The sequence below is a fragment of the Aphidius gifuensis genome, linkage group LG4 (genome assembly GCF_014905175.1).
Source record: "Aphidius gifuensis isolate YNYX2018 linkage group LG4, ASM1490517v1, whole genome shotgun sequence".
Taxonomy (NCBI): Eukaryota; Metazoa; Arthropoda; class Insecta; order Hymenoptera; family Braconidae; genus Aphidius; species Aphidius gifuensis.
In genome coordinates, this window is record NC_057791.1 from 23,864,667 (window position 1) to 23,892,545 (window position 27,879).

The following is a 27,879-nucleotide window of genomic DNA, read 5'->3' on the forward strand; positions in this document are numbered from 1 at the left end:
TATATTGTCATATTGTCTGATAGATTCAAATAATTTTTTTTCAACTTACCAAAGTTTTTGTTGTTGTTTTCCATTTAGTTCTATACATCTAAACATCTACAAATAAAAAATAAACAAATATTAATTACTCAATCAATATATAATATTATTAATTGCAACTACTGGTTGGAATTTTATAAAAATTTAACAGTAAATACCTGACATATTGATAAGTTCATGGTTTAAATTTGGTGTCTTAATCTTTATTCATTACCGAGTTATAAATTTTTAAACATTGATAGATTTTTCAAATTCGCGCCAGGTCAGGGAGCTGTCAGCTGTCCCCAGAGACGTTCGCCCCCACCTCTCCCTGTGACGACAATTAATAAAAAAAAAAAAAAAAAATCAGCCAGAATTGATTATTAAAATTAAACTCAAAATAATAATTTTTTTCTTCATTTTAATTAATACTTTACCAGTAGTGTTTGTTGCGATTTTTTGTAAACGGAATATCTTTTCTTTTTTTTTCATTATAAGTCATCTGTAAAATAAAATAAAAAAAAAAGAAAATTATTATTATTTACTTTGTTAATAAATTATAAATGATAATATTGTAGTTGTTATTTGATTTTTGATCTATATTTTGCAAGGTTAAAAAAAAACTGCATTAACAAATTATATCCTTATCGAGTTGGCAACAAAAAATAAAAATTCAAAAGTCTGTTTAAAAAAATAGTGAATATAAATTAGAAAAAAAAAAATTAAATATTTGATTGAGCTATGATGTATATTGCAGGTAAATTCATTGTTGAAAAAATACTCATTATTATCAACACGTATTTGTGTATTATTATCAAATATTTGATATTGAAAAACAACACATACACAATAAATACATACACCAATGATACAAAATATAATCATCGTTTTATATCAAAACACGCAAGTTGCATATTATATGCATCATATAGCTTTATGCATCAAGATCAGTCCAGATAAACAACGATGATCATTTTTTTTTTTTTAAATAAATAAAAAATCCACCACTTTAACGCTAATAAAAAACAAAAAAAACAAATGCACTTTAATATTAATAAATTAATTATATCTAAAATTCAATTTAAATTAATTATTTTAAATTACTTTTATTTTCTCTTCATGTACTTGATTATTTTAGGTTAGAAATAATAAAAAATTTCATGCAAATTATACTTAAAAAAAAAACAAGTAATGTACTTACAATGATGTGACTGTTATTTAATTATTCCCCTGCAATTGTTGATGAATAAAAAAAAAAAAAAAAAAAAAAAATGATTGTATAAATATAATCATAAACAGTTTGTCTGGAATACAATCATAGACCTCGATACGTTGTAATCGACCCTCTTCTGCCATGTAGCAAGTTAGTAAAAAAAAGTGAAAAAAAAAAAAATAAATAAATAAAAAAAACAAAAGACGACAACTACAGTGTGTGTGGAATGCAATCTGCTATCTTGCTTTTCTGACGCTTCACTTTGTGGCAGGTCCCTGGCGGTCAATACCAACATGTCAATTTCCTATATATACACAAAATTTGATTTATATGTATTGGTGTCTGCACGCCGGGTAACTCTCCCCTCTCTCTCGTCTTATTTTCTCCCTCTCTCTCTCTTTCCTACGCGTTCTACTATTTTACACACAACCACAAACGTAATATATATATTTTCTGTTCTTTTCTCTCTTTCATTGACCACCATTTGTTTATCCTTCAACAAATAACACACACACACTTTTAAAAATGTATTTTCATTTATACATAGTTGGCTCTTGTGCTGCCGCGCTACCACGCGCTACCAGACACACACAACACACTTTCAGTGACTTACCAACTGTTTACAACAGAGGTACTATATAACGTCTTTAAATACATTCACAAAAATTTTTTTTTCATTTTTTTTTTTTTTTTCTTGAAAAAAAAACATTCATAATTAATGAAATTATGAATATTATTTATTGATTTTTAAGGTTTATTTATTCATTGTTGATTTTTTTATTTTAGATTGTCATTGTGTTGTTTATTTAAATTTAAAGTGCGTTGGATTAAATTGTGTTTTAATTTTAGTTGCTCAGTTAAATTTGTGGGGAAATATAATTTTTTTTTGAAGTAAATTTAGTTGTTTTTGGAACGTTTTGGTCTGCGATATTGAAGAATTTTTGAGATAATTATTTAATAAAATTAAGTGACGCTGTGGTGAACTATAAACTCGTGTATTTTTTTACACATGCAATTGTATTTTAACACACGATAACAAACTAGTGTATTTGTGATACTTGTATTATTTTTTTTTTTTTTTTTTTTATTCATCTATCATGGTCACTGAAAAATCCAAATGAAAAAATAATAAATGTCATTAGAAGTCGTTTTTTTTTTTCTTTCATATTGAAAATAAAAAGTTGTAGGTAATTTATTATTTTTTTTTATATAAAATTACTGTATTTAAAAGATACTAAGACTGAATTATTATTGTTGTTGTGATTATTTATTTAGAGAGTAAATTGAAGGATAAAAAATTAAAAATAATCAAAGTGATATACTGACAATGACTTGTGTTAAAAAAGAAGTTTTAAAAAATAAATTAAACAGGTATTAATTTACTTACAATATTATTATTGAATATAAATAATTAATTTATGTTTGTGTGTATGGTATGTATTAAACGTACATTGTAACTTAGTACATTTCATATGAATCAATTCAACCTGTTTGTAATACAATCTTGCAATTTTAAAATATCAATATTCACAATGTAAAAAAAAATACAAGATATAATAATTTATATTTTTATTTAATCTTAACCGCATGAAAAATTACAAAATAAATTTTCATTAAATTTTTTTTAAAACGAGTTTTAATATTATTATATTCAAATGTATTTTTTTTTTTTTTTTTAAATAAATTACTGGTATTGAATGCGACAAAATGACCCAAGTATACATGTGCAATAAATAAATGCATACTGTACAAAGTATAGAAATAATATTGTAGCGTGGTTGACAGTATGTCATCGATTTTGTTACATGTTATGTCATTTTGTTTTAACAAATTCAAATATAATAAACATTTGTCAATATTTAAAATCAACTGGAGATTAGAATTTTTTTTTTTTTTTTTATTTAATCATTGTTACAATTATTGAAATATAATTTTTTTTAAAATTACTTTGTTCTGGTGTTATCAAACGTTATGAAATATTTGTGTTTAAATCTCAATGTCAATTTGAATATTTAAAAATTTGTTAATTTTATCTCCAACAAAAGCTACAGTTATAAATTTAAAAAAAAAAAAAAATTAAACTATCGCGTGTTGTTGACATTAAAATTCAATCATTCAATCTTTTTTTTTTTTTGTTTAAAGCATGACAATAATTTTCTAAAATTATTAATTTATTTCTAAAATAACTAAGCAATAATATTCATTTAAAAAAATATAAATAATTAAAAATTTATTTAGCAAAAAAAATAGAAATTAAACATTTAATTTAATGTTAATTAGAAAAAAAAAAATATATAAACGTAATTTTTTAATCTACAACACAATATTCTATAAAAAAAAAAAAGTGCTTCTCATTATTGTTGTTATTGTAGACTAATTTGTTTTTCATGCCAACTTCTAATCTTATAATTTTTAAAATTAATTTTTTCTTACCTTCAACACGTAAATTATTATCATTCATATGATAAACGTGTCATTATTCATAAACAATAAATTAAACTATTTATTTATCACTTTGAAAAAAAAAATTAAAATTAAACATGACTGTTAACGTTAATATTTTCATATCACCTCAATTTTTTTTTAATTTTAAGCTCATTTATTTACTTAATTATTAATTATACAAAAATAATTATTTTTGCCTTTTACAGAAACAAGATAAATTGACAATTTTAGTCATTATGAAAGTAGTCGATCATAACGATTAAAAAAAAAAAGGAAAAAATAAAACAACAATAACAACAAGTAAATAAATTTATTAATTATAAAAAAATAAAAATGAATCAGGAGAGTGAAGTATCACCAGCTCCATCAGAAGCTAAATCATCATGTGGTGGTAATTCAGGATTAAGCCCAAGAACACCACCAAATTGTGCACGATGTCGTAATCATCGACTTAAAATTGCACTAAAAGGACACAAGCGTTATTGCAAATATCGTTATTGCAATTGTGAAAAATGTGTATTGACAAAAGATCGTCAAAGAGTCATGGCATTACAAACTGCATTGAGACGAGCACAAGATCAAGACACATCAAGAGTACGAAGGCCAGAAGAGGTTATTTTTTATTTGTTCTTTCGGCAGTTTAATTATTAAAATTATCTATTTATTTATTTATATTTGTTTTTTAATTTATAATAATAATAAATAATGTATTTTTAATACTGGTCGAATGATCTTGTTGATTTCGAGAGAAATCAATAGATTGTTTTTTTCGATTTCTCTACAAATAGTAAAATGAATTATTTAAGAATGAGTAATCTTGACTGAATTTTTTACCCAGCAGGTGGACCCACGTCCATTGGCACTTGATGGTGATCGGTTGATGTCAGTACCACAACCAGCAAGAAGTTTAGAGGGTAGTTGTGATAGTAGCAGTGGTGATTCACCATTGAGTCATCATGGTAGTACTGAGGCAGGTATTGTTTCATCAAGAACATTACCATCTACTCTTACAAATCATTCAACATCAACAACACAAATGTCTGAACCAAGAAGCTATGAATCAACAGGTAAATAACATTTTAATAATTTACTTAATTATCATTTATTTTGGTATTTATAAATTTATTATTTATATTTATTTTTCGAAACAATAGTTGATGTATTATTCGAAATTTAATTGAACATTTTACATCTCATGAAATATTTTCTTTTTTTTTTTATAGTAATTATTTTTTAAATTCGAAAAAAAATAATTTTCAAGAAAATAAATTATTTGAATTTATAAATTTTATATTTTTCAAATTATTTAAATTATTTTTAATTAAATTATTATTACTTTTGTTTAAAAAATATATTTACATATGATAAATATTTTTTTTTAAATAACTTTAATATTTCATTAAAAATTTCGAAATAACTCGACAATATTTTACTTCTTATTTATAATTAATTAATTAATTAATTAATATAAAATAAAAATATAATATTAAATTGCTAAATTCATTATTCTATTTTTTTTTTTTATCTTTCAATGTTGAAAGGATATTTTTTTTTTGTGATCATTCATGCGTTTCATGTATTATATTAAATCATAGTCTACCTGTTGCTCGTCTTGCGTGATTAAGCCCTCAAAATATCCTTAGAAAAGAAAAAAAAAAAAATCCAAAACATCCTGTTCTACAAACTATCAATGAATAGGATATCCGATTGTCTTTTTTTTCAAAATAACATTCTAATCTATTATCTAAACTACCAATTTTAAATTATTTTTTTTTTGCCCTTTAATCTATAATATTTTCAAGATGTTTATTTAATCTTGCAAATTTTTTTTACCGTGAGAATTTTATATGCGTGATAAAAAAAACTTGTCGGATGTCGTGTAAAGACGATAATGCAAAAAAAAATAAATACATTTTTTATACATTCGTGGTTTTTGGCACGATTAAATAAAAATTTTTTCATTATATTTTCGTTACATTGAGAATTGAAAATGTATTTTTACTAATATGTCTTTTCAACTTTTGCATTTATATATAAACCGAGTCCAGTAATAATATCACAACCACAAAATAAAAATAAAAAACAAGCATATATCTTGATCATTTATGTAGACAACATTAACAATATTATTGCAAACAGCTGAACCCAAAGAGGAATATAAAAAAAATTATTTAACCCGTTGACTTTTTAGGCTGACAAATTTATCACAAATGTTTGTCATATCTTCATTTACCTAATTAATTTAATAGTCTAAAAAATTAAAAATTCCCTGTATATAAATTAAATTAAAAAATATATTTTCAATTAAAGTTTTTATATGAAAAAAAAAAAAAGAAATTATTTTTTAAAATATTTCAACAAAATTATATATCCATGTATAAATTTGAGTCACTCTTTTTTACTTGACATCACAAACGAATGTTGAGTATTCTCTCTGTCGTCCTCTCTGATCGAGGGGGTTTTACGATCTTTCTCATTGGTTATTTGAACATTCGTATCAAGCTAATATAATACAGACTTATAACCCAAAGCCAAAACCTAGGAGCACATACATCGTGCTTTTACGATACACGGGCCCCATACACACACACACACACACATATTTTATTATTATATTATTATTATTTTTTAAAGTAATCGTTATATTTTGCTTGCCTTCTTGTGAAATAGTTTTCTTGAAATAGTGTTTGAGTGTGTGTTGTGCATTCCTAAATGTCAGTATGTTATCGATATTATAAAAGCTTTTAAAATTAAATTGTAAAAAATAAAAATATATTGTTTATAATATTTTTATGTTAATTAAAAAACATTTCATTTATTTTATTTTATTATTTAATCATTTTTTTTTTCACTAGAAAAGCTCAAATGTCCAGATACAAAAATCATGTTTGAAAAAAAAAATTTTTCTAGCTTTTTTTTTTTGTGGAGATATGCCTTTTTACTATTAACACATTGAAGTATTAATTAATTTTTTTAATTTATAAATAACTTGTTTATAAACCCTTGATAATTTGTTAGTCAAAAATTTTTTTAAACTTTTTTTAAAAAAGAAAGAAAAAATTTAAAAATAGCTATTATTGTGTTTTTTCTTTATGCGACGATATTATATATTATTATAACAAGTGCACATATGTTTCATGACTTGATCGATATATAAATACATGTGATTTTATTTTGAATAATTCCCTGAATTTTTTTTAACGTTTTATATACGTAAAATCACTGATCGACAAGGGGTTATATATTAAATCGTAAATTTTAAAATTGAAATCAAATTATCTTCTCTCTAAAGTTTCGAAACAAAAAAAAAAGTATGCAAAGGGTTGTTGCTATTTATCGTATAAATATTACAAATATATATTTTTCTTTTTTTTGTAAAAGGGTGGTGAATATTTGCAGGGGGTAAAATTGATTATTACAGGGTATTAATAGGGTTGTAAAAAAAATTCTTTACAAGCATTCAAATTTTGTAATAATTTTTTTTTATTTTTTTACAATTTTTTTTGACTCATTCATTATTTTATTATATCAAAATATTTCATATAAACCTACTATTATATTATTTTTTTTGGAGGTAAATAATAATTAACTTCATACACCTATTATTTACGTCATATCAAAAATCATATTTTTATTTTATTTCAATTTGGGCTGTCAAAATACATGAATTATTATTTTATGATTCATTTAAGTGGTTTTTTTTTATTTTTATTATTTTCTTTACAAATTAAATTTTGTTTTTTTTATATATATAATATATCTTGATAAAATATATACAGCTTTTTTTGTGTTTAATGACTTTTTGGAGTCAATAAATCTATTGTTGATGTAGGTCTTGTGATTTGACTCTTGTCCTAAAATTTTACGAATTCATGTTGATTTTTTTTTTTGTATTTAATTTATTATTATTGTTTCTTGTCTTTGTGTCTTGAAAATTTTTATTATTTCTCTTGATTTGACGATTATTCTTGTTATAAAAAAGACTCAGCGGTCGACGTACTCTTGTTACTCGAGACACATGAGGGAAAAACTTTAGTCGGGGTCGCGTGGCGTTGGGGGTTGTCTTTTACGACTTTCTTGAATTTCACCCCTCGATAACAGACAACATGTGACAGAGTTTTCCAAGAAAAAATATAATGTATATACATAGAAAAAAAAAATAAAATAAAAGTACTTATATAAAATAATTTTTTAAACTTTCAAATGTGTTACAATTAATTGTAATACAAGGTAATCATATTTTTTTTCGAAAGTATTATAATAATAGTTATAAAAAATTATAAAAAATATATTTAAAATAATATGTAGATATGTTTTATTTTTAATACGGTAAAATTTAACGGAAATACAACTATCGGAGCATAAAATTCCGTTCAATTGATATTTTCTAATATAAAAATAAATTTAAAAAAATTACTTGTAATTTTGTCATTATTTTTAAATAAAAAACAAGGAAGATAAAATTTTTTCTTTATAGATTAATAATTGACTATTAATCTTTTACAAAATGATAATTAAATAGCTTTAATAATTATTAATTTCGTAGTTACCAAGTTTAAAATCAAAAGAGAAAATTTCTATTTAAAATGATAATTTTTCTTGCAACTAATCTAGCACCACGGCAAGTTAAAGAAAAAAAAATTTATCTAAAATTGTTTAACGAAAGAAAAGTTATTTAAAAGGCTTGATTAAATATTCTCATTGAAAAATTTCATTATAAATGTAAAGCAAGATTGTATTAAATACCGTCTTTACAATATTAATCAGGAAAATTGTTGAAAAATTCTATTTATAAAAACGAGGTAAAATATCATAGCTTTATTTTAAATAGTATTTTTTTTTTTTAGAATTAAATTCTATATTTAAGAAAAACATTTATATACTTATTATTGAATTTTTTATATGTAAAATATTACCGGAGGTCAGGAGTAAGTTTGACGACGTTACGACTATAAAAAAAAAAAAAAATATTATATCCCTCAAACCATCAATATCAACGTCTCAACTGACTGACGCAAAAGTTATTTTTTTTTTTTATAACTTTATATATCCATCCGAATATTCATGAAATCATATAAACTTTTTTTTTGTTTCTCTTTTTATATCAATAAAACACAAACACATTGATTCGATGGCCTGAAATTTATTTAAATTTTTTTCAAAGGTTTATAATAAAATGTAACTGAATTTTTAAGATAAGATTTCGATATATAATGACATTGTGTTAACCAACACATGTACAATTCAATATCAAATTGAAATATATATTTTTAATAATAATAAAATTTATTATGTTGCTCAGTAAGATGATATAAATTTGATGGATATAATAAATATATATTTAAGATGTTTTTAAATGTGTATACTTTAATGATGAGGGGTGAAAAAAATATTAAAAAAACTACATAATGACAAATACCAAAAAATTCTATGGACATATATATATTAAAAGGTATAAATGAAACTGTAGGGTAGTAAAAATTTTTGGTCGCGTCACAGTCTAGCGAGTTTTCGTGCCAGTCTTGTCGACAAAATTTTACGACGTCCACGGTTAAATGATCTGTCACTTTCTCATAGCCACCGTATTTTTTTTTTCGTGTTACAATCACTCTACAAGCAAGAAACTGTTCTCACACAACCCTCAGATATTTTATAGTTTAAATACATATACATCATTGAGCTCCGGATTCAATTTTATTATACAGCTAAAAATAAAAGCAAAAAAAATATGCAACTTTAGTTATAAAAAGACAAACTATTTTATATTATATATTAATTTGAAAAAAAATTATAATAAAATATTTATTACAACTAATAAATATTGTTTCTAATCTAAACAACATTGATAGAAAAAAAAAAAAAAAAAAAATGTTCATAAAATTTCTAACGTTCATGAAAGAGTTTCAAAATATCTTCGACTCATTTCCGAAAGTAGTTTCATCGTTTTTTTTATTTTTTAATGCAATGTATATATATATATTTTTATACTTACTGAAATTTAACTGATGAAAAAAGAGGAGTGTTGAGCGAGCCAACGTTTTACGACAACAGTTGACAGGACAGAATTTTACAGCTTTTCAAATGCCTGATCCTCGTAAAAGCAATCTTATTCTTTTCCACTGACTCGTTCGACAACTTTTACCACGTTATTTTATTTAAAAAAACACATACAAAATTCTCATTAAAATTCATATATTCAATATAATATTTATCTATAATATACCAAAGATAAATTAAAATAAATATATGACAATATTTTTAGCATTAACTATTTTAATTTTATTATTTCAAGTTTTTTTTTTTATATTTACGATTTTAAAATATAAAATTAAATGTATTTAGCTTTATTGATTTGGATGACCATCAAGCTGATTCGTGTGCAGGTGAATCCCAGTTAGTTCTCATCTAGACTAGGGGGATTTTATTACGCATCATGACAACGGTATCATTGATACAAAGCTCTTGTGTACAAACCCTCTCATTGCTTCTGATTCTCGCGTGCCACATGTAGATGATATGCGTTATACTATGGTCAATGCATTTTTCCCTCTCTGCAATATGAAACCCATCATCACATAATACGAAATTTACGTTAACATCATAAGCTTTGAAAAACCTCAAAAAAAAAAACCTACATATATCCCTGATCATTTTTTTTTTGCTATTTTATTTCCAAACGAATTTTTCATTATAATTTTATAAAAATTTTTTAATTAAAATCCAACATTTGCATGAAAATAATACTCTTTTTTACAAATTTTTTTTTCGTTTTTTTTGTTGAAATCTTTTTAGCTGTTTATGAATGAAATTTATCTCAGTTTTTATATTTTTCATTCATCAAAAAACAATTCAGCTTATAATGGTAATAATACTGCAACATATTATAATTTTTTTTTCATTTTTTAAATTGAATATTCGTAAATTTAGAAAGGAATGTTTTAAGAAATGAAAAAAGAAATATGTTACATAAAAACCGCAAATTTTGAATTAATATATAATATGAATGGTCAATATGTATTGGATAGTGTGTATATTTGGCACGTATTGTTGATTGTCGATGAATTTCTTGGAATTAACCTTATGTGCCTCCGGTCAGTGTTTCACGAAGCCACAACATTATGGCACAATGCACGTCATTGGGATGTTATGGTTACCGGATATGCCATACCGAATATCAACCCCACAAACTATCAATTCATTCACTTTTATTTTTTTTTTTTTCATTTATCATTACAATAATGACAATCATATATACGCATGTATACATTTACAGATTATATTGTTTTATTTTTTGTTTTTGTTTATTTTTTTTTTTTTGTTTAAAATTGTGTTATCGCGTCAGTAGGTTGAATTCATTTTGATTTCTTTTAATCAACTTGTTTCATTATTAAATTATATATTTTATTTATTTTTTTTATTCTTGGTAAAAATTTTTTATTTTATTATCAATTATTGTTTTGTCTTTGGATCAAGTTACTTTTATTTTTTTTTCTTTTTTTTTTTTTTTTTTAAATACTATTTGACATTTTTTAAATTGAATCTATATATTTTTTTTTTGTTTAGGTTAATATTAAGGAGAAAAAAACGTCGTAAAATGGTTAATTTGATTATTTTTTTTATACAAAGAAATATTCGATTAAGTATGTGGTAAAATTGAAAGAAAAAATGTACTTTATTTCGAAATTTAAGATGAAAAATTTCAATAAATAGCATTAAAATGATTTATATTTTTTTATGTTTTTAATATTAAAGAAAAATATTCAATTATTTAGATTTAATTGTGGTAAAATTGAAAGAAAAAATGTACTTTATTTCGAAATTTAAGATGAATTTTTTAATTTTTTCTTTCAATAAATATTTTGCATTTTTTAAAATAGGATCTATATATTTTTTTTAAATGTTTAATTTAATATTAAGAAGAGAAAAATTTCAAAAAATGGCGATTTTAATTATTTTTTTTTACCCAAAAAACATTTAATTGTGGTAAAATTGAAAAATATAAAAAAATGTATACTTTATTTCGAAATTTAAAATGAATTTTTTAATTTTTTTTTCCAATAAATATTCAACATATTTTTAAATTGGATCCATATTTTTTTTTTAAATGTTAAATTCAACATTAAGAAGAAAAAAAATGTCAAAAAATATTGAATTAAATTATTTTTTTTTATACAAAGAAAAAAATATTTAATTACGTGGTAAAATTGAAAAAAAAAAAAAAAATATACGTCAATTCAAAATTTGCGATGAATATTAATTTGACATTCGAGAGTTGTTAAAAATTCAACATTTACATATTTTTTTCTTGATTTTTAAGTACATACTATGATTAAAGTGTCAGAGGCAATGGGGGGTGTGATGGAAAGTTAATAGGAAGATCACACGAAACTTTAAAATGTATCACGAACGTTAACAGAGCATACAAATTATCATTTATTTTGTTTTTTATATTCAAACTTTTTATTTCTAATAATTCTCAATAGGTATTGTCTATATTGCATTAATTTTTTTTTCAACAAACCCTTTATCTACACGCAAAATATTTTCAGTCTAAATAAAATATGATTTTGCAATTATTTTTTGAATCAAAGATATAACTGCATTAAAATTTTCAGGGTATATATAAGAACTGATTTAATATTTTTTTTTTCACCTATAATCAATGCACCCTCATTTGCATAATTTCAAATGTTAAAGTTTATATACCCAAGTCTTTTTTATAGAAACATAAATCCGCTTATTCAATTTTAAAAATAAAAATCCAATTATTTTGTTGTACATGAATTTTTTTTCTTAAAAACAAAAAGAATAATTTTTAGCTTAAATTGAATATTTAAATAATGAGTGAAGAGTTAATGTTAATCATTTAGCTGTAGTTTTTTAAATTTGTATTTTTTTTTTTTTTTATAATAAAAGGGTGGTAAATGTTGCGCATTTAACTTGTCATTCCCTGCGCGTCGTTAGTCCCACCTGCATCGTACTCTTTCTATTTGAGATAACTGTTACACGTACAAAAACAGTCAGGCGGATAGTAGGCGGAGCTGGTTGGTTTCCCTAGGCAATTTCATTGGTCGAGTAATGCCTAATATATCATATCGTAACGGCATTAAAACTATTATCCCAGTATTGTTTCGTGTTAACTTATATTGTTGTTTCATGCACATCTTGCAATTACAACATGCCTTTATTTTTCATTTGAAAATTTTAATTTTTTTTTTATTTTATCAATTATTATTTTATTTTTTTCATTTTATCTTGACATGACTATTTTATTTACAAGTACATTTATTTTTAAATGCAATATGAATTTGTTTTTAGTGTTGGAAAATATATTTATTTTCTTTTTTTTTTTCGATATTGTCTGACCATGTATTTCCAGATATCTACTTGTGATATTTTTTAATTTTCATTTTTAATTTTTCACAGGGAAAAAAGAAGTTTAAAATTTATTTTACAATAAATATACGTCTTGAAAATTTTTTTTTGAATTTTAAATTTAATTTTTAGTCGTTTTTGTTGATCGCGTATACAAATTTTATTGGACTCAATTGGATTTTACGATTTCTGCTTGATGATTTCTACATAAAGCACTTTAACAATTGTTTTTTTTTCAGTATTAAATAGAAATTATTATTTTTAAAAAATTAATAATCATACTTACCGTTGTGATGAAAACAAAAAAGTGTTAAATTCTCATTTCGAAATAAAAAAATGTATTTTCGAATTTTTTTTTCTGCAAAAAGACTTGATTTAAAATGAAAAGCATTTAACAATTAATTATTTTTCGTTGTTACAGGTGATAATGTTGAAGTCCTACTGGAATATAGCACAAAATTATTGGAAAGATTTTTGTATTCATGGGAAATGTTACCATTAATGTACGTCATTCTCAAGGATGCAAGAGCTGATCTTGACGAGGCAACAAGAAGAATTGCAGAAGGTGAGAAAATAATAATTAATTTTTTTATTATTAATACAATTTTAAATAATAATGCTATTGAATAAATTTTAAATTATTATAACGTGAATAACAATAACAAGAGCCACGTTGAAAAAAAAATATATATTTATTTATATTTTATATTTAAGTAAATTATTAGGCATAATTTTTAATAGAAATTTTTTTATATTCAATGTCGAATTGATAACATAAAAAAAAATTATTTCGACATTTACACAAATTATTTTCTTATCACCAATTTGAAATTAACGATAAGAATATTTTTTTATTATATATTTTTATTTTTAACTGTTAATTTATTAAGATAATAATTATTTTATTTTTATATATAGCTGTGGATATGGTAACCTCGAATAGAATTTCCCAGATTGTATTTTGAAAAATGAATAATATCGTATATTTTGTGCTTAAAATTTAACAAAGTAAATTCATTGAATTTCCATGTTTTTAAAAATAATTTTCCGAGTATTTTGCAACATGAAGATAATTGAATTCCAGCTCATGCAGACCAGAGAGTGATGACATCAATGAAGATTTATTACTCATCCACATGAAGATTTTAAATATTAAAGCTTTATAACATGTAGTTTTTATTTTAACAAATATTATTGATCCGAAATTTTTATGATAAATAATTTTGATTTTATTGAATCAAACACTTTTTATATTTTTACTTTGAAAGTGATCATTTAATTATATATAAATTATTGAGATTTACAACATTGAAGATTTGTACTCAATACCAAAGGTTTTGGAATATTAAGGTAGGAATTCCAAAAAAGATTTAAAAACAAAAAAAAATATACACTCATTTAAAAAATTTCGTAAATGCCAAAAAAAAAAATCTGTTGATATTTTCTTTATTCTCTTTTAAATATTTAATTGTATTATTTATTTAAAAATTTAAACATACTCACTTTTCTGTCAGTTTAAAATTCTATATTTTATTTACTCAATAATTTTCAACATAAAATAATTAAATTTTCATATTCAAATTCTCAAGTATTTTAATAAACTATTATTATGGTCAAATAGATATGTGCAAAAGGTTACTGTTAAGTTGATAATTATATAGTTTCATCAATAGCTATACAATTTAGAAAATTCTATACTTAATTATTAACAACTTTTTCAATCAAAAATAATAAAAAAATATCTTGCGTGTTTGATATTTTGACCCTAAAAATATGCACAAGTATATAATAGCTTAACTTCGACAGGTGATTTTTTATTTTCATTCTACAATAATGTTTTTTTTTTTTTATTTCTTCTTCATCTTCTTTCATGTTTATTATTTATTATTATTTTACATAAATCGTTGCTTTTTATTATCAAAATCTTTCATTTTTTTCAAGACACTATTGTATAATGATTTGTAAAGAAACGAATTTCTTTGTTCTTTTATTTTATTTTTACATTTCAATTGAACAACTAATTTTAGTTTAAATATCAAAACTATATTTACAATTTAAAATCACTAGAATATTATTCTCTAAATTGATAATATTACCTACATTTTTTAATAATATTCAAATTGTTTTAACTCATATACCAAAAAAAAAGATGAAAAAAAAATTTTTAAATTAGTTAAACAGGTGCATTTAATTCTGCTCGTATCAATTAAACAAAATTTTCATAATAATATTTCAAATATTATTAATCTAAATTCAAAAATACAAAATAATAATAATTTTTTTCTAATCAACAATAACAAAAATACAAAATAATCTATTTTCCATACAAAAAAAAATACACATTACAATTTTCTCGTAATTTTTCTTTTACACTTAGCAACAAATATTATTATTTATTTATATATATTTATTATTTTTTTATAGTTTAATATTTACTCTTTCGTTCCACATATGTAACTGTGCAAGAGGCATAAACAGAGGTATATCGTAAAACTTTCCGGATCAGCATCTACGTTAATTGGCAAACGTTCTCTGACGTTTCTCATTAGTCATTAAGAATGAAGCGACTGCTGGTCACTTATTAACATTTTTTTTATTATCATCATCGCTTTTTTTTTTTTAAATATATATTTTTTTTTTATGATCATTTTTAACTGATGTAGAAGCATAACCAATTAGTTGTCTAATAATATTTACAACAGGTATTCCAACATCATTCAGACCCATCATCATCATCATCATCACCACCACCGCCGAGAACCAACACTGATATTTATAAACAATCCCACAACAATGATTTTAAAATATGCATTATAATTAACCAAAAATATATAAAAATAAACCCAACCAATGTATTGAGGGTAACAAAAAAAAAAAAAAAAAAGGGGTAGATAAAAATAATAATAAATTTAAAAGAGCGCGGGCGTCGCGATGGTGAACCACGCCTCATGAACGCGGCCATTTTGAATTTTACTCATGGAATAAACACTCCCATATGTAGTTCAAAAGATTTTTATTTTCATTTTTATATCCAGTACAATAAAGATTTTTTTTTTTTCAATTTTAATATATATTTTATTTTATTTTTTTTTTTCAACTTGCAGTTGCAGCATTAGTATAATTAAAAACAAAAAAATGTATATTTTAATTATTTATAATATTCATTATATTGTTTAATTAATAAATGTTTTAAATTTTATTTTAAATAGCAAATGATGAAATTCGTGCAATGGCATTTTGGAGGACACGAAGACTCATGCAAGATTCAAGTAATAGTTGTTATGATTGGCCAGTTGGTGTTTTTGGTAATGTTGGACCACCAACTTATGTTGGTCATGCACCATTTATTGGTTTTGCACCACCACCAACAAGTGTACAATTTGGACAAATTCCACATATATTAAATCCTCATGTTATCAATGGCAGAGGACAGTCGAGTTCAAGTAGTCCACCAGAAAGACCAACCACGTAGCCTCTGTGAGTATATTAAAAAATTTTTTAATAATAAAAAAAACATTTATCACTATAATAAAATTATATTAATAAAAAAAAAAATATATAAAATAGAATAGTTTTATTTGAAATTAAAAAATATGTTATTCATAATTTTATATATTTTTTTTTTATTAACTTGAAGATTATAAAAATGTTTATCATTTAAAATTAATATTTTTTTTTTTAATCATCATTTTGGATTATTATCAAACTGGTCTTACACATAGTTTTTTTTTATTTTTTTTTATATATTTTTGTTTGCAAGCATAACAATATCCAATTTCCTAATGGCACTTCTCGACGATTTTTACGATCATTTTGATGACGGTCGATAGGTTTCGGTTCATGGTTATGAAAGAAACGGAAGAAAAAAAAAATATATATACGAGATCTTTATATACATTTTTGTATAGTTATTTTGCTATTGACTTGCTGACCGATCTTTTTTTTTTTTTGTATATAATTCTTTGCGACAAGTTCCGGATCATTTTTATATTCTCAACTGTCTATCTTATTTTTTTATAATTTATTTATTATATATTTCTTCGATTTTTAAAAATTTTATTATGTTTTTTTTTTTTCAACTTTTTTATTTATTACATTTATTTCTTTTTATTTTTTCGTTTAACTTTGTGGCGGTGGCATCAAAAGATATGGCATGTATATCCACGACAGTTACTACACCCTTACTATTTCATATTTTATGTGACTTTTTAATGTTTTTTTCGGGAACTGTATTTTTTTCATTTTTTTTTCTTGCTTTAACCACACTTTTGAGAGATGATTGCGGTCAAGGTAGTTCTCATACCGCGAGTTTTACAATAATATCCATTGAAAATATTTGTTACGCTTTTATATAATGTAATATATAAAAATTTTAAAAATTTATTTAGTTCTCTAGGTCATACTGATGTTTTGAAAATTTTACAATATTCAAATAGTGGAAATAATGCATTTTATAAATCAGTGATAATTTATTTTTTTTATTTTTCATATTTTTTTTATGTCATTTTTTTATTTTATTTTTTCAAGTTTTTATATTGAAGAACATAAAATTTTTGTTCTTCACTTTTGTCTGGTAAGATTCACTGTGCATCAGAGCTATACTCAAACCTCGTAATCGCAAATACGTTGAAGAATATAAAACAGATTTAAACCTATAAAACGCCCTTACTTTTTTCATGACTTTTCTATGGCCGTTGTGTTAATGCACAAGAGAAGAGCTATACGTTTAACTGAGAAAACTCTTTTTCTTTTTTTTTTTTGTTCACTCAATCTTTTTAACTTTTACGAGGTTTTTTTTTCATTATTTTATTGGAATAAAAAAAATAAATGCAGTTTATATTAACTGTAAAAGTGGAGCCTTGTTTTGTATAAAATTCATCGAAAAATTTAATCAAAAAAAATTACCAAAACTTTAAAATAATCTCGTGAATAATTTTGCTTCAAAATATTGTTGATATGTATTGTAAAACAAACTTTCAAAAGGTAAATTTATTTGTAGCAATAGGATAGAGAGTAATCCCTTTAGCAATATTGCAATTTTAACTTTCCTTTTTGCCTTTAAGAGTTATTTGTCTTAAGATTTTAAGGACACTGCCGAGAACGTATACCCTCTCTGCATCATAAAATAAAATATAAAATAAAATAAAATATTTTTTCAACTAATTATTTAATTTCCTATTTGCATATAGTTTCCAACAAATATCAAAGTAAATTTACAAATCAGAATAAAAAAATTACAGTTACAAAGGAAATTTGATTTTTCATTAGAGCAAAAAATTCTCGATTTAAAGCCCATTGATTATCATCACAATAAAGTCACTGTAAATTCAATAAATGAATTTTTTTTTTCAATAAATATATTCTCATTTTATATAACAATAAATAGAAAAAAAAAATTTTGCAGTTAATAAAATAATTGACAAACATTTATCATTTAAAAATGAAAAAAAAAATGTTATAAAATCATCAGCCATAATATTATACAATTGACAAAGAAGAATATAAATGAATGCATTCATTAATTGAAATTAAAAAAAATAAAATCAATAGTTTATCGTTCAAAGATAATTAGGAAAAAAAAAAAAAAAAATGGTATCATCAATGAAACACTGATAAGTAGGCTATCTCTTGAGATATAAATTAAAACTTATAAATAAAATATATTATAAAATAATATGTATGCGTCAGTCACTGGCGTAGCTGATTAACCATAGTAAAATTATGATTTACAAGCAATTATGAGCATGAATAATTGCTACTGTATTTGCAATGTTAAACTAGGTATCGATTATTATATAAATACAATGTAAAATAATAAAAAAAATAAAAAAAATTATTGCGAAAAAAACAAAACAAAATAATAATAATTCAATAAAAAATAAAATGTCATAAAAAAAAATTTATATTTATTATAACTAAACAACAATATCAAAAATATAAAAAAATTAATTTCAAATAATTGTTTTGGTTTTTTAATTTACAATAACGTCGCGTGAGAATATCACTGTTCTACAATTTAACTACAAAAGTTGGCAATTTATCGGTTGCTTACGTAACTTTATACATACAATACTTGAAGACTCAAGCTTAGCTAGTAATAAAAAAAAAAAAAAAAAATTAAATTAGTATGAGTGGAATATATATATATGTTCTGTTTAGTTGGCAAAGTCATCGGAAAAAGAAGCACACACAAGTGGCACGTGCACTAACACACATATTTATCTTTAATGCATTTACTCAACTTGCAATCATAGATTCATGTTTGTATATATTTGGTTCTCCTTGACATTAGTTGCTACATTGTCATTGCATATATTCAACATTAAAAACATTTATTTATTTCATGTCATTGCAAATATATATGCCTTTCAATGTTGCTATATCAATAGCTTCATTGAAATAAAATATATAAATACTTTTAATCTTTAAAAAATTGACTTTTCTTTTTACAAATTTATCAATTAATTTTTAATTAATTAAATATATTTTTTAAAATTAATATTCGGTTTAATAAAAACTACATTTTTGATGAATTTATATTCAATTTTTAGGTGAATTTATTTATTTATTTATTGATAAATAATTTGTTAGAAAATTTTTTTCTATCGCAGTATTTCGAATTTGTATTTTGGTTATTTCGATTTTTCTGTTGGGAAATATTTAATGCGCTTGGGCTTTAAATGAAGCACAATTTTGCCAAGAAATTTTGTCGTTTTATTAAAACCCCGAGTGACATAAAATTTGTGTATTAGGGGAGATGTAATAGTTTTCGCAAGAATGCATTGCATATATTAATAATCATATATATTTTTTATGACATTTTTTTTATTTTTTATGATTTTTTTTTCTTCATATATACGTGCAAATAAATTCATGACAGTTTATTGACGTGAAGCATTACAACTTGTCACAAGAAAGAAAAAATAATATTTCTTATCGAGTTCTATTTTTTTTTCAAATTCATATATAAAAAATTATCTAAAAAAAAAGCAGTTTTTTAAATTTTTTCTTCTAGAAATAAATATATTTTTTAAGCCTACATATAACTCCTTATAAATGACGTAATATTTATTCATAATAAATATTATTTTGTCAACCGGAAGTCTTGACAATTAAAACAAAAATATTGACTTTGTTTTAAACTTGCAGCTGCAATTTTAAACAACTATTTCAACTATTATAAAATACATTTTTTTTTTTGTAATACAATAAAAAATCTTTACGTTTGTAAATTATATAATCGTGGTTTATATTTTATTTAATGTCATGTCAAAGTTGTAGGTATGAAAAAAATTTTAAAAAATTATTAATACATGCATAGATTTGCTCGTCATATAACAGCAGGAAAATAATCTAAAAAAAACTAATTTTTTTTTGAAAAAAAAAATGATAATAATTACAAAAAAAATAATTGCATAAATACATGAGTGAAAAATAACTCGATCCAAGTATTCAATATTATATTAGCATGTTGATTTGCCACAATTTTACCATTACATATTATTTTTTAAATTTTATTTTTAAATTTATATGTTCAATCATAAAATATAATTGCCGTAAATATACACATATTTCCTCATTTGGATTTGTTAATAATATGTCAATAATATATACTCATCGATATACAACACGTCCATAATTTGAAACAACAATTTATAAATACATTCATTTTTTTTTTATACATTTATTTATAAACAGGAATGAGAGCTTTGAAGTTGCTTAAATAGTATTTATTGGCTGACAGTGTTGAATGAAATAAAGTAACAAAACAATTTATTTCAAGCAAAGATATCTTTTGTACCTATTTGTGTACATAAAAATTATTATTATTAAAATTATTTTTTTATTTTTTTATTAACTTGAAACTGTACAGCAATTATCCATTATTATAGAAAAAAAAAAAAAAAATATTCCAGCTATTATTTTAACTGCCGAATTCGGGATAAATAATTCGACTATTATAGAAAAAAAAAAATAGAAAAAGGCAGTTTTATTTGTTCATTTATTTTACAACTTTAAAAAATTCAACGAGTAAAAAAATAATCTAAAAATGAAGTTTTTAATACTTCAAAATGAGATTAGAAAAAAAATAAATAAAAGAGAAGAAGGGTACATGTATTAGTTTAAAAATAATAAGACGAGGTAGTCACGCGATTTTCTCACGCAAACTAGTGTACTCTAAATTATTATTATTTTTTTTATTTAATATTTTGTATTAAGGATATATTTAAAATTATTCAAGGTGTTATATAACACCTGCATCAATGCAAAAAATGAAACATATCGATTGTCATATAATTATATATATATTTTTTTTTTTTACTTTGTACATTGACTTGACTTGATAAGTTGTCAAAAAAATTTTAATAAATTTTTTTTTTTATTTATTTTCATGCTGGTTGGGCTACTTGTTAGCGTTGCCATTTTTTTCGTTTAAATTTTCGTTTTAATTGGAAGTTGGTTGAGTGTAATATCAGCTGCAATTGTGCAAAGTAAAATTAAAAATTAATTATTTGTCTATTTATATTATTGATAGTAATTATAAATTGTTAATTTAATTTTTACTTTTAATCAGTTTATATTTATTGATCTGTTTTCATTTCAAAAAAAAATTAATAAATTGATTATGATTATTTTTTTTTGTGGTTTAGATGATTTTTAGTCTTTTATTTTTTAATTAATTTAGTAATTTTATTGTGGACTTGAAAATATTATTACAATAATTTTTTTTAATGCATAAAATAGTTTTTTGTTTAAAAAATAATTAATTTTCTATAATAGACTATAATTTCATTTACTATTTAATTTTTCATTTCAAATTTTGATTAAACCTCTTGTAAATAATTTTATACTTTTATTTATATATTTTATTTTTTCATAAAAACTGTTTAAATTTTTAGAATAATTTTATTGAAGATTATTATTAGCTGAGAAACAGAGGTTTATATTTGCCAAGTTCATAAACGTCAACAGAAATCTCAATGATTTATCATCTATTTGGCCTTTTCGTTATTTATTTTTTTTCCAATATTTATTGGCGATATAAAATTCAAGATACATCAAATATTCATGAAAAAAAATTAACAATAATTATTATCATCATTATAAATTCAGTGTTTTTTAATTTTAAATAAATCTTGTGTAATTTTTAAACGTAAAAAATATTCAAAATTATTTAATTTCCAGCTAGATAAAAAAGCTCAAAAATAGACTAAAAATTTATGAATTTTCCTGTGAATATTTTACGATGATAAATATATTTTTTTTATTCCTTTGTTATACCCTCGATGCAGAATAAAAAAAAAATCAATGTACAGTGTCCTCCCATTGGGTATATTACGTTTCACTGACAGACACTAAAAAAAATATTTCTTGACAAGTAAACTCAACATTACCATATCGATTACTCCAATTGAACTTCCTTTTTTTTCTATAGAGAAAAATGAAAAATATATTTAATCAAGCAAGGGTTAAATTAAAAATACATCAAGCTATTTTTAATATATAATTAAATTTTCATTATAATAAATTTTTACTACAAAAAATCTCACTGATTTAATGAAAAAAAAATTTTAAAAAAATTCAGTGTTTTATGGTTTTTATATTTATATTCATTATAAATTTAAAAAACAAAAATTATATATTTTATTTTGACTGAGAATTTAAACAAGGTCGTATATCATATTCAAGGTACGATTGTATTTTTGCGCGTATGACTTTAACTATCAAAGAGGACTTGTATTATTTTCTTGATTTTTTTATTTCTCAACTTTAACTGGCGCTTAGTTGGGTTCGGTCTGGGCCGTAAACGTCATTTCTTGTCTTAAATCCTCTCTCATGCTTTAACTGCAATATAGAAATGATATTTCGTTTCCGTTTGTAAAATAAAAAAAATAACCAACACAAATACACATCGTCAATTCTCTTTTCATTCTTTCAACAATGAATGTTTATTATATCCTTTTTTTATTTTTTTTAATTCATATTTTTCATAAAAATTTTATAGCATATCGACCAATGAAATTGCCATGAGAAAGATCATCATGAATCTCTGAGAAACATTATATATAAAATTTTGCAATTGCAATTGAACTTTTGACAATTTAAAATGCAATAAAATTTATATCAAAATAAAAATATATATTTATCGTTAAATAAACTCAAATACAACTGATAAAAATACTAATAAATTCAATGCATTCGTTGTTGATATATATATTTTTTTTTAAATAAAATTTAATAAAACGCGATTTAATTTACCGGATGACGCCGCGTTGTTAACGCCCTTCGTCCAGTATTATTGAGAATTCATTAAAGATGTAACATGGCCGCCAACTTTTTGCTTTTAATTTTTTTTAGCTTTTTTTTTTATTTCTCTCATTCATTTTATACATATAATGTTGCTCATATTTTTTTTTATTATACTATTTAAAAATTTTCGAGAAATAAAGTTTTTATATTTCTTGATGTTAATAAAAAAAAAAAAAAAAAAGCAGGGGGTGTGTTATATGTGTAGAATGAATATGTATAAGCGCGGGTTAGCAATGAGTACATTTAAAAAAGTTACGAGAAGGTTTTTATGATTGTTTAATTGTAGCCCACAACTGTAGTTATAAAGTACTTAACTTTAAATGTCGGATATTTTAAGATTAATATTTTTTTTATTATTATTTTAGCTACATATATTTTAATGTTAATTATTTTAATAATATTTTTTGATTGTTGTTAAATATATAAGACTAAAAATTCTTCAGACATATTCATTATTAATGAAATAAAATAAATTGTTTTTTTTTTTATTTGTATAAATGTGTTTGCAAGTGGCCTGTCACATAAAATCAGATAGTTTATACACATCGTCTGTGTATTATAAAATTTAAAAAAAAAAAAAAGCATAAAAATATCAGCCACTTTATAGTGAAAATGTTTTGAAAACAGAAAGAGAGACTATGAAATTTGTGTCGTTATATTGAGGTGGTAGAGTAAAAGTAGAGTATGATGGACAAAGCAATGAAATAAAAATATATTTATTCATGATGACTGCAAAGCGTGGACCACGTTTATGACTGTCGTTAAATTCGCTCTGAGCGGCCTGTCTGATTACATTGATGTTGTGCACTGCAAATCAGCTCTCTTTTTTTTTTTTTTATTTATTTTTATTTTTTTTTATTACTCTATTTTTTGTATTTAAAAATTATGCACAAATTTTGTAAATTATTTTTAATGTTGTTTGATGTTTTTGTTGCTTCAAAAGTTGGACTGTAATATTGTCAAGATTAAAAAGATTTTTAAAATGAAATTTCATTTATTAATAATAGATTTTTAATGTTGTTATTATTTTTTGGAGTATTGTTAATTATTATATAGTAGTTTTTAATGAAATAATACTCGACAATTATAAGGGAATTATTTATACTCGAAAAATAAATAGCTACGATTTTTTTTTTTTAAATAAAATGAAAAAAAATATTATAAACTTGTTGATTAATTAAAAATGAAATTTTTAATTATAATTATTAATAAAAATTAATAAATAATTAATGAAAAAGTAGGAAAAAAATCAAAAGTTCTTAATAAAAAAATTACATATTTAAAAAATAGTTACTAGAAAGAAAATATAAGAGAGAAATTCTTGAAGTTTTTATGAATAAATATATGTATTTATTTATTTATTTATATTTATTTATTTGCGTAAGTCCAGCGGAATAAATACCAGTGAAAGGGCTACAGGGTAAAATCACTACCAGAGTGATTAAGCTTTTAACAGAAAATACAACTGATTAAATATGCAACTTAACTAAGTAATAATAATATAATAAGTATAACAACAATACAACACAATTAAAATAATATTATAATTGTCTAGTCAACTAGCAGAAATTTTACTTAAAAAATTATAATATATTTTTTTATAACAATAATAACAGTATGATAATTTAAAATGTAAATATTATGTAGAAAATGTTATTAAAATAATGCTATAAAAAGACGTTTTTTTTTTGTTTTCGTGTAAAAAAACAAATAATTATTACTAATGACTATTATTCTAAATGGAATGTTAAAATTTAACAACAGCTTTGTATTTTCTTGGACCTGATAGGAAAAAAATATATACATGCAAAGGATACAATACTAGTAGATGTGATTGATATTTATGTTTAATAGAGTTCTGATTATATCTGCTTGTGGTTATGTCAGTAGGTGCTCGGACTAATGTAAAGAATTGATGTGTTCAAATCCCTTAAATTAAGAGAAATTCTTATAATACGCACTCATAACGCACAAAAGTGATGCAATCATTAAAATAAGTGCTGGATGATTGACATGTTCTTGGCTATTATTTGCACATATTGAATTGATAAGCACAAACATATCAGATATCTGGTGCTTGGGGCAAATACCTCTTCGCACAGAAAAAGTGGAGACGCGAAGTTCAACTTGTTCTATGCTAAGAAGTATTTGCTCTAAACACCAAATGCCCTTTTTTTTTTTTTTTTGGCAAAACAATTGTAACACTGTAAATATACGTAATATATTATTTTTTTAATTTATTATTGTTACTTTTAAAAATCAATCAATACAGTCAATGTAATTATTTTTTTGTAAAATCATTTTATATAATCATATATATAAATAATACCTAAAAAAGAAATAATTAAATATAGCATTTGTTTAGTTTAATAATTCAAATTTCTTGGAATCTTGGCAAATTTTTGTTTAATTTTTGAGAATATTTTTTATTACAAAGCCAGCGAATATTATCAAGTCTCGTAAATTAAATATTTTATTGTCAATTGATATGATTGACGCCGGAAAAGGTGTCTTACAACTTGGCATGATATTTTTTCATCAGTAAATCTTTCATCTGTTTATCTTTTGCATCATCATCTTCATAGAAAAATAGATAAAATAAGATGAAAGAAAATAAATATATAAAATTAAAAATAAATAAATAAAATTCTTGTGTCACATGTTACACACTGAATAAGTCAAATGAATTTACTTGCACAAGTTGTGTGTCTTACCACAACAAAAATTAAAAGTCATTGGTCTCTTTTTATTTTTCATCTTATTCTACACTTTACTCCGGATATATTTTATAGTCTCTAAATACTTGCCAAATGTTTACTCGACAAAATAACAAAATATAAAAAAAATAAAAAAGAAAATAATATTTTTCATCAAATCAAATTAACATTTAAATATTTTTGATTCACATTGTTGCAATTTATTTATTTTTTAAAAATAAATAATCATTGATTATTTAAAATAATCTAAATAATAAAATATAATTCTTTTCTTTTTTTTTTCTATTATACGAGCGTAATAAAAATTAAGTAGGATAGAAAATAAATAAATCTCTATGTGTTATGTTGAATGAACCAACGACGATGCTTTCTATAATGACAATTGTTCATAATGGAGTAGGATAAAATGAAAAATATAAAATGAAATATATACGAATATAAAAAAAAAGTTTTAAAAAAATTTTAGACGACGGGTGCATGTAGATGAAAACAAAGTCCCTCGGTTTCATTTGACTGACTTTACGACAGAGACATTAAATGAATTTTACTGTCGGCTAGTTCGCTAGTTCTCAAGTTGGTAACATTACTTTGCCAAAGTATTATCCAAAAATAATCATAATAATTATTATTAATAAATTAATATAAATAAAAAATAACGAACAAAAAAAATTATCATAAAATACTTAATGCAGTCGAGTCATATGGCCCTCAAGCTTTTATCTTTTTTTTTTTTTTTCTTTTTCAAATCTTCGTTTATGTATATTTTTTATATTTTTATTTGAACCTTTTTCTTAATCGTGACTTTAGCAGCTTCTTTATCATCAATCCTTGTATTATAAATAATTTTTTTTTTATTATAAAATATAGCTGCTGTATTTTATATTGAATAAGATTTAATTTCTTTTTTTTAATTTATTAATTTCATTAGTTTTCATACAATAGATTTAAATAATAATAACTATATTTTTTTTATTATTAATTGCTATTTTGAATTTTGATATTTGTACAAATTAATTTAGTTAATAATTTATTTTTTTTTGTTTCAGAATCATTTGATAAACATTGACAGTGTGATTGCTGAGCAGTCAAATATAAAATCAGCAAATAATTAAAATATAAAAATATAATTATAATAATAATAGTAATAACACGTTATATAGATTATGTTTATCAATGCAAATTAATTTTTTTTTTTTTTTTATTTTATATTTTTCTTGTTTGTGATATTACTAGGATTATCTGGTTGATAATAAATGCTGCGTGTGTTGTAGACTTTGTTAATAACTACAATCATTTTTAATTATTTTTTTTTTCTGTTTCACCAAAATAATATCAACAATTGGAGAAGATAATAATTTAAAAAAAATAATTATATGAAAAATGTTAGACTAAGAAAAAGCCAAGACATTACTTTATAAACTCCAAGAAAAAAAATTAAAAAAAACTTGTAAAGTAAAAAAAAACAAAGAGCACTTAGAAAAACTTTATAATAAAATTTAAAAAAAATAAATTTTATGTTTATGTTTGTTTAGCTACAAGTCTAAACTTACAGATATTAAATTATGTGAAACAAAAGTTAAAAACATTGTTTCAATTGTTGATATAATATGTTATTCATTATTATTTTTTCTATTCAAGTTTTCATACTTTTAATTTTTCTTTTTATCATTTTTTATTCGTCATTTTGCTTATTGTTTGCAAAACAAATAAGCAGTTTATTATTATTATTATTTTGAATAGATAAATATATTTTAAAAAAGCGTAATTCCAAACGAATTTGGATTTATATCCTATATTTTA

At 22.4% G+C, this 27,879-nt stretch overlaps 1 protein-coding gene across 5 annotated transcripts; it reads left to right on the forward strand.

Moving 5' to 3' along the window:
- Positions 1 to 1,813: 1,813 nt before the first annotated feature.
- On the forward strand, positions 1,814 to 27,550 carry LOC122855852 (protein doublesex). 5 transcript variants are annotated; one of them, XM_044157512.1, is made up of 7 exons: positions 1,834 to 2,418; positions 2,507 to 2,602; positions 3,883 to 4,288; positions 4,518 to 4,743; positions 13,473 to 13,616; positions 16,261 to 16,528; positions 27,126 to 27,550. In XM_044157512.1, exons 3-6 carry the CDS (start codon positions 4,010 to 4,012, stop codon positions 16,521 to 16,523), a joined length of 912 nt encoding a protein of 303 aa, XP_044013447.1. In that variant the 5' UTR covers positions 1,834 to 2,418; positions 2,507 to 2,602; positions 3,883 to 4,009; the 3' UTR covers positions 16,524 to 16,528; positions 27,126 to 27,550. The 5 variants fall into 5 exon arrangements, with proteins under 5 accessions (XP_044013443.1, XP_044013445.1, XP_044013447.1 ...); XM_044157509.1 differs by having other exon boundaries at positions 1,835 to 2,418; positions 4,515 to 4,743; XM_044157511.1 differs by having other exon boundaries at positions 1,835 to 1,862; positions 2,018 to 2,602.
- Positions 27,551 to 27,879: the final 329 nt, after the last annotated feature.

Coding starts and splice junctions, on each gene's coding strand:
- LOC122855852 (XM_044157508.1), top strand. CDS start 4,010: ATGAATCAGGAGAGTGAAGTATCACCAGCTCCATCAGAAGCTAAATCA. Junction 4,744..13,472: donor AAGAAGCTATGAATCAACAG/GTAAATAACATT, acceptor TCGTTGTTACAG/GTGATAATGTTGAAGTCCTA. Junction 13,617..16,260: donor AACAAGAAGAATTGCAGAAG/GTGAGAAAATAA, acceptor TATTTTAAATAG/CAAATGATGAAATTCGTGCA.